This window comes from Pseudochaenichthys georgianus, chromosome 7 (assembly GCF_902827115.2).
Source record: "Pseudochaenichthys georgianus chromosome 7, fPseGeo1.2, whole genome shotgun sequence".
NCBI classification, from domain to species: domain Eukaryota; kingdom Metazoa; phylum Chordata; class Actinopteri; order Perciformes; family Channichthyidae; genus Pseudochaenichthys; species Pseudochaenichthys georgianus.
Genome location: NC_047509.1, coordinates 38557459 through 38571434, shown reverse-complemented (window position 1 = coordinate 38571434; position 13976 = coordinate 38557459). Strand labels below are relative to the sequence as shown.

The 13976-nt window shown below is 44.7% G+C and overlaps 1 protein-coding gene across 2 annotated transcripts; it reads right to left on the bottom strand.

Moving 5' to 3' along the window:
* Window positions 1-182: 182 nt before the first annotated feature.
* tpx2 (TPX2 microtubule nucleation factor) lies at window positions 183-10060 on the bottom strand. 2 transcript variants are annotated; one of them, XM_034086244.2, is made up of 17 exons: window positions 9938-10060; window positions 9320-9458; window positions 8483-8614; window positions 8080-8200; window positions 7555-7614; window positions 7282-7392; window positions 6921-7033; window positions 4907-5055; window positions 3999-4170; window positions 3772-3910; window positions 3472-3691; window positions 3303-3395; window positions 2347-2520; window positions 2106-2252; window positions 1898-2006; window positions 804-970; window positions 183-573 (listed from the first exon to the last, which is right to left on the bottom strand). In XM_034086244.2, exons 2-17 carry the CDS (start codon window positions 9426-9428, stop codon window positions 463-465), a joined length of 2127 nt encoding a protein of 708 aa, XP_033942135.1. In that variant the 5' UTR covers window positions 9429-9458; window positions 9938-10060; the 3' UTR covers window positions 183-462. The 2 variants fall into 2 exon arrangements, with proteins under 2 accessions (XP_033942135.1, XP_033942136.1); XM_034086245.2 differs by having other exon boundaries at window positions 185-573; window positions 6921-7030; window positions 9938-10058.
* Between the last annotated feature and the right edge of the window lie 3916 nt (window positions 10061-13976).

Below are 13976 nucleotides of genomic sequence, written 5' to 3'. Positions count from 1 at the left end.
GCAAAGAATGAAAATAACCAGAAAAAGTCAAACTCGAGCCTTGGCCCCCAAACAGAATGCCTTTTCTGTGTCCTTGCATATTCTCCTGGCTGAATCACCACGAACAAACTGAACCTTTTATCAAATAAACTCAATAAACATTGTAACCATTGCAAAGTCTGGATTTCCAAGTGAAACACTGAAGATGTTAGAATTCCAAATAACCACTGGCTACTTTTCATAAACTTTATTGATTAAAAGCAGTATATAAAAGAAGCAAAAGGATAGAATATGCTGATTGGAATGACAGTGTGGGCAAGACATGAAAGCACTGATAGAAAGTGTTAATGTACAGCAGGTGGCTAAAGCTAAACAGATAAGACAGTAAAAGCAGCTCCTGGCACCTCAGACACATCCAGCGTTCCACACTAATGGGAAACGTTCAACAATGTCTGAAGTGGTTAAATAAAGAGCGAGTCCTGATCACAGGCGGAAGCGGTCAGAGAAGTTTGGGGAGTGGGGGATGGTGAGTGGGACTTCACTCTTCTTCACGGCCACAGGTTTGTAGTGTCTGATGGGCTGAGCAGCGTGGACCTGCAGGAAGAGAACACCAGGCTTGAGTCCCACATGGGAATCAGGAAAATAACTGTTGATATAGCAGGTCAAAAAGCGACGTAGTATAATATGCAAGGAGTATGCGCAAAAAAGACGTAGTATGTTGTACATATTGTGGAAAAGACATGTTGGAGATGTGCAAAAAAAGACTGCGTGAATTATGTTGAAAATATCAGAACAAACAAATCGTATAATCATTGTGCAGGGACCTGGTCACTCCGCATCTTGGTGACGTCGTCCTTCTCCCTCTGCTCCACCTCTTGTCTCTGCTGCTCCTCCATCAGCATCCTGAGTGTCTCCTTGTCATTGGCCAGACGCTCAAACTCCTGGCGCTCGAGGGCCCGCCTCTCGGTCGACAGCGCAAAGGCCTCCACGACTGGAAGAAGAATCATGAGTGACATGATGAGAACCGCTTCACACTTCAGAGCACTCCCAAGGAGGGTTATATGTGACCTGCTTTATCAAACTCAGTCACACCTACCCCCCAAACAACATTTGGACTCGTAGACACCGTTGTAAAGTGGAGATTCTTAGCTTTTCAATATTGGTTTTGTTCTCCATATTCATCATCACGTGTCACAATGACGGTTACCAAAACACAATTATGAAATAAAAAGACCTTCAAAGTATCCAGATTTTTTTTGAAGGCAATGTTATTATTAGAGGGGGTACCAGGCCATATATTATGGGGGTACCAGGCCATATATTATGGGGGTACCAGGCCATATATTATGGGGGTACCAGGCCATATATTATGGGGGTACCAGGCCATATATTATGGGGTACCAGGCCATATATTATGGGGTACCTTTTTTACAGGTCTATCTGATGATAGTCTGATATGACAACTCGAGTATATATTGATTATACCCGATACAACATTACATTGGTGTACACTGGGGTTCATAACAGGTGGTCATTGGAAGTATGGTGAATAATAAATAATATGCCAATCTACAGCGTAGCTAATGTTCTGGAACGTTCCGTTATATAATGTGTGGTCGCATTCTACGCAGAGCCTTGCGGTGAAATCAGTGCAGTTTTATTCTAGCTTGCGCCCCTACATGCAGAAATCTGACAATCTTGAGCCTTGCCTGGCAGCACCGCTCTCCGTTTAGGAACACAATGGCAACACCAGCGCAAGAGACCTTTTGTTGAGCATCATGCGAGTGCAGAACCCGTTTACATTCAGTTCAGTGTCACATTTCGTGAGCGACTGGCTCCACATCATCCTGCTTCCAGAGGAGATATGCAGCCAATGGCAGGATGCCTACATCCTGAGTGCAGGGCTGTTTCCACTTACCCACTGGAGCCCGCGGGCCTTTTTTAGGCTGGAAAGGCTCTTTATGAGTGACAGTGTTGGGCCTGGCTTTGAATACTGTAGCCTCCTCACGCTTTTGCTCCTCTTTGGCCTACAGGAAGAACAAAAGAAAGAAACAAAAGAGTTGTAAATCTTAAATTCAAGTAAAAGATGGCCATGAGTGAGGATGAAAATGTGGAAGTGATGGTACCATCTGCTCGGTGCGACTGCTCTTCACGGCCCCCCGCTCGTCCAGCAGCAGCTTGAAGGGCTCGGGCTTGGTGGGCTCCAGCCTCTTCTTCTCGGGGAGGAGCACGGCGTTAAAGGCTGGCAGCGGCTGGGCCTTGAAGTGAGGCACCTGGGAAGGTTCAAGGAGACAGGAGGAAGAGGTTTAACTGTCGAGTCTTCATTCTGGGGGTCAGAGGACACAGGATGTGGTAGCAGAGCCCCACCTCTTCATTGCGCTTCTCCTCCAGCTTTCTCTCCTTCAGGGACCTCCTCTCTCGGTCCCGCTCTTCGAAGGAGAACGGACACACCTCCACGTGGTGGTTCTCCTGCAGCTGGGGCTGGAAGGGGAGCCCAAAGTGAGGCACTGCGGGGGCCTTGATGGACGAGGGCTGCCTTGCCTGGCAGAAAGAGACACGTTTGGTTACGTTGAAAGAGAAGTCTTGGTGTAAACTTCCTGTTTCCAAAGGTTTTTATTTCTGGATAAAAGGTTTGTTCTATACTACATTTGAATAAAGAAAAAATAATTATGATCACTTTCACTTTGCATCTGCGGTCTTTTTGTTTGTAAAATAATTTAAAGGTCCCATGTCATGCTTCCTCTCACACACAATCTTTTCTCAGCTGCAGCTCCGCCGGTTTCTCCTCCCTGAGGCGGCGGGACAAGGCGAGGCTGGGAGTCCCCCAGCCAGGCTGCGGGTGTGTGTGTGTGTGTGTGTGTGTGTGTGTGTGTGTGTGTGTGTGTGTGTGTGTGTGTGTGTGTGTGTGTGTGTGCGCTCGGGCTGGGTTTCGCTGTGTCTCGCAGACGGCCACAGGGCTCACAGGGAGGGGGGGCAGGAGCTCCAACAAGGCGTGTAGGACAGAGTGAATACACAGAGATGCTGTGAGAAAGCAATGTGAGTTTGGCACATTGAACAATGTGAATCTATTCTAGTAGACCTCAACGATGGAATTATGATCAGTAGAAATGGCCGTGACATGGGACCTTTAAAGTGTTGGCCTTCTTTAACTCCGAAATGAGGTTTCTTTTTGTGTAAATTATGTATATTAACCATACATTTCCAAAAAGAAGTGATAACAAGTCAGAATAAAGCTGGCTTAAAAACAGATGTGGCTGATTATGTATACGGTATACTATGTAGGACCAAAGTTGCAGTTGATGGGAAGACAGATGTGCCCTCACCTCCTCCACCTTCTCCACACGGACCCTCTTCTTCAGGGTGAAGGCTGGAGACTCGGGCACCGTCGGTTGCAGGACCTTCTTGTCCGGCAGACCCTGTCATCAGACAAGAGAAAGTGTTGGTGTGACACGCTCATGGAGACGAGCTCAAAGCGAAAGGACTGGGACTCACCACGACTCCCTCCAGGATCTTTCTGGGCAGCGGCTGGGCTCTGAAGCTGGGGTGCTTCTCCTCGGCCTCCTGGGGCCTCTTGGTCTGCCTCTCATGCAGCCTCTTGTCAATCTGCAGCTGGAAGCCTTCAGGCACTGTGGACTCCTTCACCGGGGGTCTCTTCAGACACTCTGCGCTCTCCAGGATCTTCCGGTTCAGCTCCAAGGCGATGATTTTAAACCTGATCAAAGAGACAGTTGAATAACCCTGGACGTATTGAGGAGTCTGACGGGACGATGGGCGAGAGGAGAGGACTCTCACTTCTGCTGCTTCTCCAGCTCCTCCTCCTCCAGCTCCGCGCTGCTCTTGGTGACGGTGGGGCGGTTCCTCCGGCGGGTCATCAAGTGAGGCGTGTGTGACTGGGTGAGTTTCAGCTTATCCCCCTTCACCCCCGAGGGTCCTGAAGAACACGGGATGTCAGTAAGTGGCCCTTCCACCCCCTCTGCACAGGACACACACCGTTACAACCAACCTGGCTCCAAACACACCTTTGTTTATACTCTTGCGACTGCGCAGGTGGTAGCGATCGGGGGTCCGATTCTGGAACTGCTGGATCTGCTGCGCCATGGGCACGTAGGCCCCCGGCCCCTCTGCCTCCTTCTTCTTGCCCGTTGACAGGTTGAAGGGTTTGGGCACGGTGCTGCACTTCAGAGCCTTTGTCTGGAGAAATAAAAGGGGAAGAAGGGCGTTATTCATCTGGCGTGACCTTCGATGCGTTTGGCCACGCAACGACATCAGGATGCTTTTGCTTGTTTTTAAACGGAGTGAAGGTTTTTAGAAATGTGTTTCTATCCAGCAATAGTTCACTAAAGCAGCAGTTTGAGTGAAAGTACTGCAGCAGCACGCTTTACGAGCAAGTCAATAATTAACATCATTAATCAACTAATTCTATTGAACACCCTTTAGAGCAGGGGCCTCCAACCTCTTTTAGGATGAGAGCTACTTTCAAAAAATAAAACAAGTCCCGAGCGACTTTTACTCCTCTTTCTTTGTTCTTGCAGTGTATATGTTTAGCACGTTTTAACATTAGGCGCTTTCACACGGAGTACTTTTCCCAGTATAGTTCGGGAAATGTGCGTTACAAAAGAAATCCGGAACTAGAAGTTAGTTCATGAGAACCTTCCCACCCCTTCTCAGACCCTGCTGGAGAGCAGGTACTTTCAGGGGAGGAAAAGGTTCCTATTTCTGATGAACCTTTGTGGGAAAAGTACTGCGGTGTGAAAGCGCCTATTGAGGGCTTGCGAGCCACCGGTAGCTTGCGATCAACGTGTTTGAGAGCCTAAAGCAGCTGTTTGTACAGAGGGTCCCCAGACATTCAACCCGTCTGAAGTCAACCATAAGCAGCCCCTCAGGCGCCACTAACACTTAAAGGTTTCAGAACACAGGAAGTACTCACAGGGGAGGAGGGTTTGCGCAGCTGGCTGATAAAGTCCACTTCCTTCTGTGCGCCGCAGGATGAAGTGCTCTCCTTGTGACGAGAGTTTGTGTTGAAGTGGAACTCTTGGGGCACCGTCGCCGACAGGACCATCTTCTTTGGTGGTGGTTCTGAAATCAAAAAGAGTCCCAGATTTCCTTTTACAACTTTCAGATCCCAGGGCTCGACAGTAACGGTTGCCATTGGCAACCATTCATAAAAAATGTCAACCCCTTCTTGGCCTTTGGTTGCCATCAGTGGCAACCACTTTTTAACATGAAGACATAAGCACAGCAAACAGATAAACGTGCACCCCAAAACAGATAAATGTTAATTATTTGTTGTATTAAGAGTGATATTTAATTATTGTTGTGACCAGTCGGAACCTGATACTTAAGTTGCACGTGCATTGGTGTGATTACGGCGCCAGAAAGCGATGCACGTTTACTCGTGTGCGCCGTGTGTTTTTGTTTTAAATGGCGAAGCAAATTAAGTTGTTTGACCGTGGGGTAAAAAGTTCGGCCAACCCGTCAACATCTCAAACAAATGTTCAACGAGATTCCACTGATAAAGCGCAAGGTGAACCCGAACGAAAAACAAAGAGGAAATGTGTAAAGTCTTGGGAGGCGAAATATATAAGTACATTCTGCTCGTTGTCCTTTCACGTCCGGTAAAAGTTCCTTCAAAATAAGAGTCCCGATCTTATTACGACCAAAATAAAAGTGCTAAACGAAACTTTACCATAGGAAAATATTGGCATACAATATAATCACTTCTATAAAAAGGTAAAACATTTTAAATATAGTTAGACATATTAATAAATATGTTACAGCATTACAAATTAATATCTAATTCTTAACTGTGAATGTTTTCATTTATTTAACATTAGAAATGTATTAGTCTGGCCAATCCATTGCTGAAGGGCCAATGGATCTATGTTGGAGGGGCTAGTGGAGTACTTCGTGACCACAGCGCTTTCCCTTTCTAGCTGGTTCACCTCCGGTTTCCCTTTTCTGCTCCCGCGCTGTTCACACCGCCCAGAGCTGCCGCGTCATGACGTCACCGCTTACGTGTCTGCTTCATAAAATCCAAACCGCGCGGAAATCACTCACATCGACAACAACAACAATGGCCGATTGTATTGAAGCGCTGTTCGCTTTGGTTATCCTCTTACGAAACGAAATGGAAGGAATCGGACGACTTTACAAGGGACGACTTTACTTGGAACTTTACAAACATCACATGCCCCTGCCCCGACGTAAGCGCCGCCGCCTCTTAGCTCCGAAGCTCTTGCCTCTAGACCGACAATTTTTTGGAGCTGGAAGTGAACCGGATTCCGGAGCTAAGAGGCGGCGCCTCTGCGGTGTGAACAGGAAAAACCGCTACTTTTCAGGCTCCAGCTCCGAGCCGGAGCTGAAAACGCGTTGGTGTGAAAGGGGCATGAGTGTGAACGTTGTGATCAGCTGTTTTAGCGCAGTTCTCCGCAGCCGGTTGGCGTAGTTTTGGCACGATTCCGTTGTGCAGACCGACGTTAACAGCAGCCCTGTCTGTGCACACGGAGACTGACTCTGTCGTCCGGTGATCTAACCGCCTTCTGGAAAAGCTGCACAAGTACGTCAGTACGCAAATGCGCTTTGTGACACAAGTGACGGTACGCATTTCAGATTACGCACATAAGCTGCGTACCAGTTATGTGCACCCCTGTACTACAGCAAAAGTATTCTCCGTCGGGACTTCCTGCAACAACACGACCCCGTTATCTTGATTCTGATTGGCCAGAAGACGTTATCAAAGATGTTCTATTGAGAAGACGATCACTATTAACGTGATAATTTTGACAGCATTATTTAAAATATAAGGTGACTAAAAATGGCAACCGTATTTTTAGTCCATTCAACCACTTTTAGAAGTTAGCGTTGAGGCCTGGATCCATATAAATGGTACCAAACAGTTAGCAAGTACATTAGCATTTGTTTAGTCTGGTAAATCTACTCACTGCCAGCCAGAGCCGCTTTGTAGCTGGCCTCGTTCTGCTTCCGATGCAGAGCCACTTCATTCTGCAGGGTCCTGATGCGCTCCATCTCTTGGTCTTCAGAGCTAGATGGCCTGCTGGGAACACGTCAGTCATCAGCAAAAATGCAGCTTTAACCTGCTTTCCATCTCAGCCTCATATAAAGTGGAACTTTCCCATTCAAAGCGCTACACGCTTTGGCTTAACGACATGGAATATAACAATGTGTAGGAACGTTACCTTTGATGACAATTTGGCGAGAAGCCGGAGGCTATAACTCATCCTTGAATAATGCAATCACAAGACAGAAACAGCAGAAGGAGGCTTTCCCCGATAGAAGACCTACTCTGTGCTTGAAGTAGCGGAAGCTGCTGCCTGGCTCTTAGGCGCCGTCCTGCTGTTCTGCGGGCATTTACTGCGGCGGAGCACACTGCTGGACTTTTGGGGTTCAGGAGTTCTACAACAAATAATTGAAGAAGAAAACGTGAAGGAGAAAAGTTTAACAAGGGAACGACGTTGACTGGGTCTCTAATGGGGAACATTGTGTTTGTTAATACTGGAACATCAGTCAGCTGTGGGGTAAAGGGATAGAAATAAAAAAAGGTCAGATGTCACTTACTTTTTGTGCTTCTTTACGGGTGGAGCGGGACCACTGGATGCCACTTTACGCTTTAAAACCCTAAAATGAATAAATCAATTAGAAATGTATTCAATCACACAATTAATCTCAAGTAAAAGGCCAGTGTCTAGAAAACAAAAACACTGCGTTTCCCACAATGCAACTCAATAGAAACTTTTTTTTACAGGACCCTGCATATAGTCCTAATATTTCCTGCTGCACTTCTAAAGTTCCTGCGAAAGCTTCAAACTAAGATGCCACAGACATCCTGCAGGTTGAAACATTCAAATAAATCTAATCGTGTTAATACTAGTTTCAATAGTAATGAGAAGGGTGCCGCAAAACCTTTCCAATTTGTTTCCCCCCCCCAAATCATGCAGCCCCAGAACAAACGATACAACACACACCCCTGCTGTATGAGTAGGGTTATATTAATCAGTACCACATGTTATTTGCTTTAAATTAATGAAATACTGGGTTGCAGCCTTATTGTAGCAAAAATAGAGACCATAACCGTGACTTTACCTGCGAGGTGGTGGGGGATTAGAGGTCCTCTTTGAGCGCGCACCAGTGCGAGCTGGAGACCCAGCAGCCCAGGAGGTGACCAGGTTAGCAGGTGGAGATGGGGGTGGGGATGGAATAGGAGCTGAAATATTAAAAAAGGAGAACTTATGGAAGTGTTCACTGGATAACATACATCTACAGGCTATTTACACACAAGTGTGAAAGGTTACCCTATTATGCCTTTTGGAGTTTTCCCTTTCTGAACATTAAAGCATGTCACAGTAGAGACACTAAATACAAAAATAACCCTGAAAATGAGCAGAATATGTTCTCCTTATTTATCGACTCATTGATTGCTATGACTGAGCAGCCATTGGAAGCCATTGTAACTGTTGTGAATGCAAATTGACAAATAAAAACGAACCTGGGATGTCGTCCACCTTGATCTGCGGGGCTACGATGGCTCGGGGCAGGTCCAGGTCACGGATGCTCCTGAAGGAGTTGTCAGTCCTCAGAGGAGTAACAAGGCGGCCACCTGGCCCACCGGTCTGTTGTTCTGCACAAAAGAGACGGTCAAAGATCAAGAGGGGGTCTCCGTTTACAGATACTTGATGGTTAATTTAAACATAGAACAGTTAACCCAATCTGTACTGTAGTATGGGCTTATTTAAATGTTAAAACTCATCACAAATACCTCTAATTGCTAGTCATTTCCTGCTTGTAATAGGGCTTTCAGACAGACGTGGTGAAGTGGATCAAACCTCACAGTGGGGTGGAACTGAACTTGCACTCAGGGAGAAGTTGTGGTGATGTGCTGTTATGTCTGAAATTATTATCTAACCAGAGAAAGAACCTGCTTTTCACTTCGGCCACATGTTTAAGGAAAATATCTGTGGTGTCATCAACCTCCCTCACTTGTGTGGTGGCAAAAGAAAGAACCGGCTAATTTACTGATGTCCTAAAGAGGCAATCACCTCCTCAAATGTTATGGAGGAATTACAGATATTGCAAATACATCCTGTGCATATTGCTGTTAGACCACATTGTATATATAAAAAAAGAGATATTAATTGGTTTTGCACTGATTTTTCAACTCTTTTTTTTTTTACAACAACATTGCCCTTACTGTGTTTTGTATGCCCGATAACAAACCAAAGCGAATTCCTTGCAAGTGTAAACCTACTTGGCAATAAACCTGATTCTGATTACTACAGTTCACAGTTGGATCAATAGCAGACAGATACAGAGATATGAAACTTACCAAACCACTTGTCCTCGCCCTCAGCCTTCTGCTCTGCTAACATTAGCATGTCCACTACGTGTGATGGGGCGTCAAACTCGTAGCGATCACCGGAGTCGCTGTCCGCCATAGTGTCAATATGTGTTATTCGACAACTCCCCTAAAGAAGAAAACAGTTAACATGAACACTCTTTGATAAAAGTGTCCCAATGCACAAGAGTCTCTAACTCTAACCAATGTCGATTAGCTTGTTTTGAACTAGCGGATAGCTTAACGTTACAATGTATGGCGTAGCTTGTATTTTTAATGGAACAAACAGTAACACCACTTGGAAAGCAAAGTCAGTTTAGCTGTACTTTGCCGTTATTATTTAAGTTGACATACAATTACCGAGTATCATTTTAGGAGTCATGTTTTCCTTTTTTGAGATGGAATGTTATGTTAAGCGAGCTTGGCCGAGGGAAAACCGGCGATCTCAAGTTAAACATAACTTCTAACGCGTATTAAACTATCAGCTGACTCTAATTAATACATTAACACATTATTAACTACGGTTGAATTAGTAAACGTTCAGATATTTGTGCAATTACGGAGGAAACGTTGATCCTAAACATGTAAAAAGTGTAAAAAACCACTTACCGAAAACGTCCGTTCCTAAAGCAACACAAATGGAATATGCAGTTCAAGCCGTTAGCGCTCAAATCGCCTTTCTTTGAACAAGCCAATGACTAACGTCAGGATCAGCAGCTCACCGCCTATTGGCACATACAAGTACCCTTCCTGTGGGACCACGTGATCAACGAGTCCCTCCCCTTCCGGGGTAGCTCCACGGGACCTTATTTCGGAAAAATTATGTATTGAAGTCAATGGAGAGAGAAAGATTATCTTTCGATCCCGTTTGAATTGTGCCACGAATTACACATATGATGTTTGTCAATTTATAATATAATTTTGCAAGTCAATTTTTTTTAAATGTGTCTTAAAACTGTGAAGTAACACATTTCTGTGTGTAAAACACTCAATGAACTACATCTCTGGTCTCGCAGACCCATGTCGCAGACTCGCACACGTCACCAAGATGGCCGTCACTATGCTGTCTTAAAATGATTGACTATCCTCACTATCAACACGTCCAGAAGAATGTCATGCAAAGTTGCCTGCCTGCCTGCCTTCCTTTGATTATCTCTGAACTGCCTGATATTTTCAATGTTTAATATCTACCATTTGTGCAGATAGCATGAAGTAGAAAAAAATCGCCGATGCTAATGTGGCGTTAGCGTTAGCATTTCTCCCCCGGGCTTAAATGGTGTATTATAGAATGATCACACCGGTGTGACAGTACTCTTCAAAGGGCTTCAAATATGACTACTACTCTTACTGTTTAACATTTTGGGTTACTTCATGTTACTTCATGTTAAGGCTAATACAAATGACAAGGCTAAGACTGTAGGCGTATAAATGCTACTCCTGGACAACAACAGATGGAGGATTTGCCCCTGGATAGAGTCTCTCCTGATGAACCTCCATTCACATGTTGGAGTTGATTATTTCGGACCCTTTGGAGTGAAGCGTGGAAGGAGCATTGTGAAACGTTATGGCGTCATTTTCACATGCTTAGCAATAAGAGCAATTCACCTTGAAATGGCATCATCTCTTGACACTGATTTGTTCATCAATGCGCTACGGCGCTTTATAGCTAGACGTGGTCAAGTCAAAGAACTCAGATCTGAAAATGGCACTAATTTTTTAGGATCCGAACGCGAGTTGAATGAGGCGATTGAAAGTTGGAATCAAGGTCAGATCCACAATACACTTCTCCAGAAAGGAATTAATTGGATCTTCCATCCCCCAGCTGGCTCACATCATGGAGGTGTTTGGGAAAGATTAATCAGATCAGTACGAAAGGTTCTCAACTCCACTCTGAATGTACAAAGTCTTGACGAAGAGGGACTTAACACAGTCTTATGTGAAGCAGAAGCTATTCTCAATAGCTGTCCAATCACCAAAGCTTCTACAGATCTAAACGACCTAGAAGCACTGACACCGAATCATCTTTTGCTCCTTAAGACAACACCATCCCTGCCACCAGGACAGTTTCAAAAGGAAGACATTTACGCTCGCCGCAGGTGGAGACATGTTCAGTATATGTCAGACTTATTCTGGAAAAGTTGGATTAAAGAATATCTTCTCCTACTTCAAGAACGACAGCAATGGTCAACAGAAAAAATTACAGCACAAGCTCACCCTCTGTCTTGTGCATTCCACATCAAACAGGTGACTTATATAACCAAACCACACCCATGTGCCAATTACCGGAAGTGCTCAACAAACAAATAAAGGTGACGTAAACGAATAATAATAATACAAATAATGAACTTGAGCTAAGTAGCGTTATGGCACCTACAGTTAATGTCAGGTGAACTAAGTAAATACATTTGTTCCTGCTCAAGATTAGATTCAACTTTATTGTTATTGCACAGACAACAAAATGCAGTTTAGCTTCCAACCAGGAGTGCAAAAAGCAGTAAAGTGAAAAGTAATGTACACAATCTACAGAATAAAATATAGAATGAATTAAATGATGAATAAACAGTGAGGGGTATGAGCAGGGGCGGACTGGCCATCGGGACGAATCCCGATGGGCCGGGCCCGGTACTGAAGTGGGCCGGTCGGACGATGTGGGCCGGTCAGTAACCGGCAGGGCTCGATATTAAATGGCCCGCTGGCCCGGAAGCACTATTTAGACACCCCGGGCCAGCATAACGTACTTTCCACTTGCCCGCTCGAGCCACTAAAAATATTGCTTTAAAAATGTTTTCCTGTGGTATTGGTATTTTGACTAGCAATTTAGTTAAATTGTTTCGTATATCAACGCTACAACATAGCGTTCCGTGAGTCGGTTGTCGTTGTTGGGTGAAAAGCAAACAGCTGTTTGCTGCGGAGTGCAGCGCGAGCAGGCTCCCGTGAGCGGCAGCGCGCTCCTTCACCACTTGGAGCATTATCGCCTGTGACATCACTTACGCGAGCCAGAATGGGATTTGGGATTTGTAGTCTTTGTAGTCGCGTATTTTTCATAGTCTTATATTTCAACAGTTTTACGACAAAATGTGACTTTTTTGACATGGAACTTATTGTTTAAGATTGTCAAACATCATATGTGTAGTTCGTGGCACAATTCAAACGGGATCAAAAGATACGTTTTCTCTCTCCATTGAATTCAATGTTAATTTTTCGCTTCCGGGGTCCCATGGGCCGGAAGTAGATGGGCGTGACTTCGCCTCTCTATTTCGCCAAAATGTTTTTAATACCAGCGGTAACCGGCCAAGCGCCGGGCAAAAAACAATCTTCAAATAAAAGAAAGTCACCTGAGGAGTTAAAGGAGAGTGACAGGGATCATGAGAAGAAGAGGGAGAGAAAGTTTCAGCCAGCTTGATCGATGGAGTTGGCTTCTAGTGGTGCAGTGACGCGTCCTAAAACCCTTTTATAATCTATCGATTAGATTTATGATTCGAAAATTATAAAAGTAGGGTAGACATGTGGAGATTATCCGGCTGAACAAAACGTGCATTTATCAAACAGGTTTGTTTTCCACATACCTTATTTCCAGCTATTTTCCAAAGCCCTTGTCGAGGGAACCAGCAGCTTACTTCCTGGTTTTAGGACGCGTCACTGGCTGCACATCTCAATATGATGCCAATATAAACAAGGTCTTCTGTCGGCTCTGTACATCAATGCCGACCTATGCTGACAAGTAAGTAAAGAGTAGACAATATAAAGGTATTGGCTAAATGTCCCAGCAGTTTAGGATAATGAAGGATCTAATCTATAGCCATTACATGTCTAATTCCTAATGACAGGAAGGCAGAAAGTGCATTATACAAATAATAATCTCATAATAATTGCAGACATTTTTTAACAATGACCACAATATCATTATTTTAATAAACCAAATATGAACAATTGAGGAAAATGAGGAAGAACTGATGATTCAAATGTTGTAGTACAAGTAGTAATGTAGTTAGTGCATACATTACTATTGCAACAAATGTGTTAATTTTCTTCATTATTAGTCGATTTGTTTTTGGACGAATGCTCCGGGCCAGTGGTTACAATGGTGGGGCCAGTGATAATACAATTCAATTTTACCCTTAATGTCTACCTCTGCGGTAAGTCACTAGCACACCCCCCCCCCCCCCCGTCGACAATTTACTAGCGGTATTTACTTGCGGCACCGTGTGGGCCGGCGGTACCGAAGTGGGCCGGTCGAGAGTCCCGGGCTGATTTGTAGTCCCAGTCCGCCCCTGGGTATGAATACACTAGATATACACAGCAGCCTGTGAGCAGTATGAACAGTGTGTATGCATATGCTAAGATATATAAAGTATGAAAACGGTAAGCAGTGCAAGTATAGTATAACATATATAGATATTAATTTCATGACGATAAACATTGTGGAACAATGATGAAAAATGTGAATGGGGCCGGCGTCTTTGTCCCGCGAGATTTCACCATCTCATGTAGTCGAGCCTCCAGAGCAAGTCGGACAAAATTACTAACCATCATGCAACGCACTAGCAAGACCGCGATCGCAATTGCGCTGCTCTGCGTCGGTGTCGCTCATCTCAAACAAGCCTATAGATATAGACTGTATCCAAACACAGTATAAACTAGAGAATGC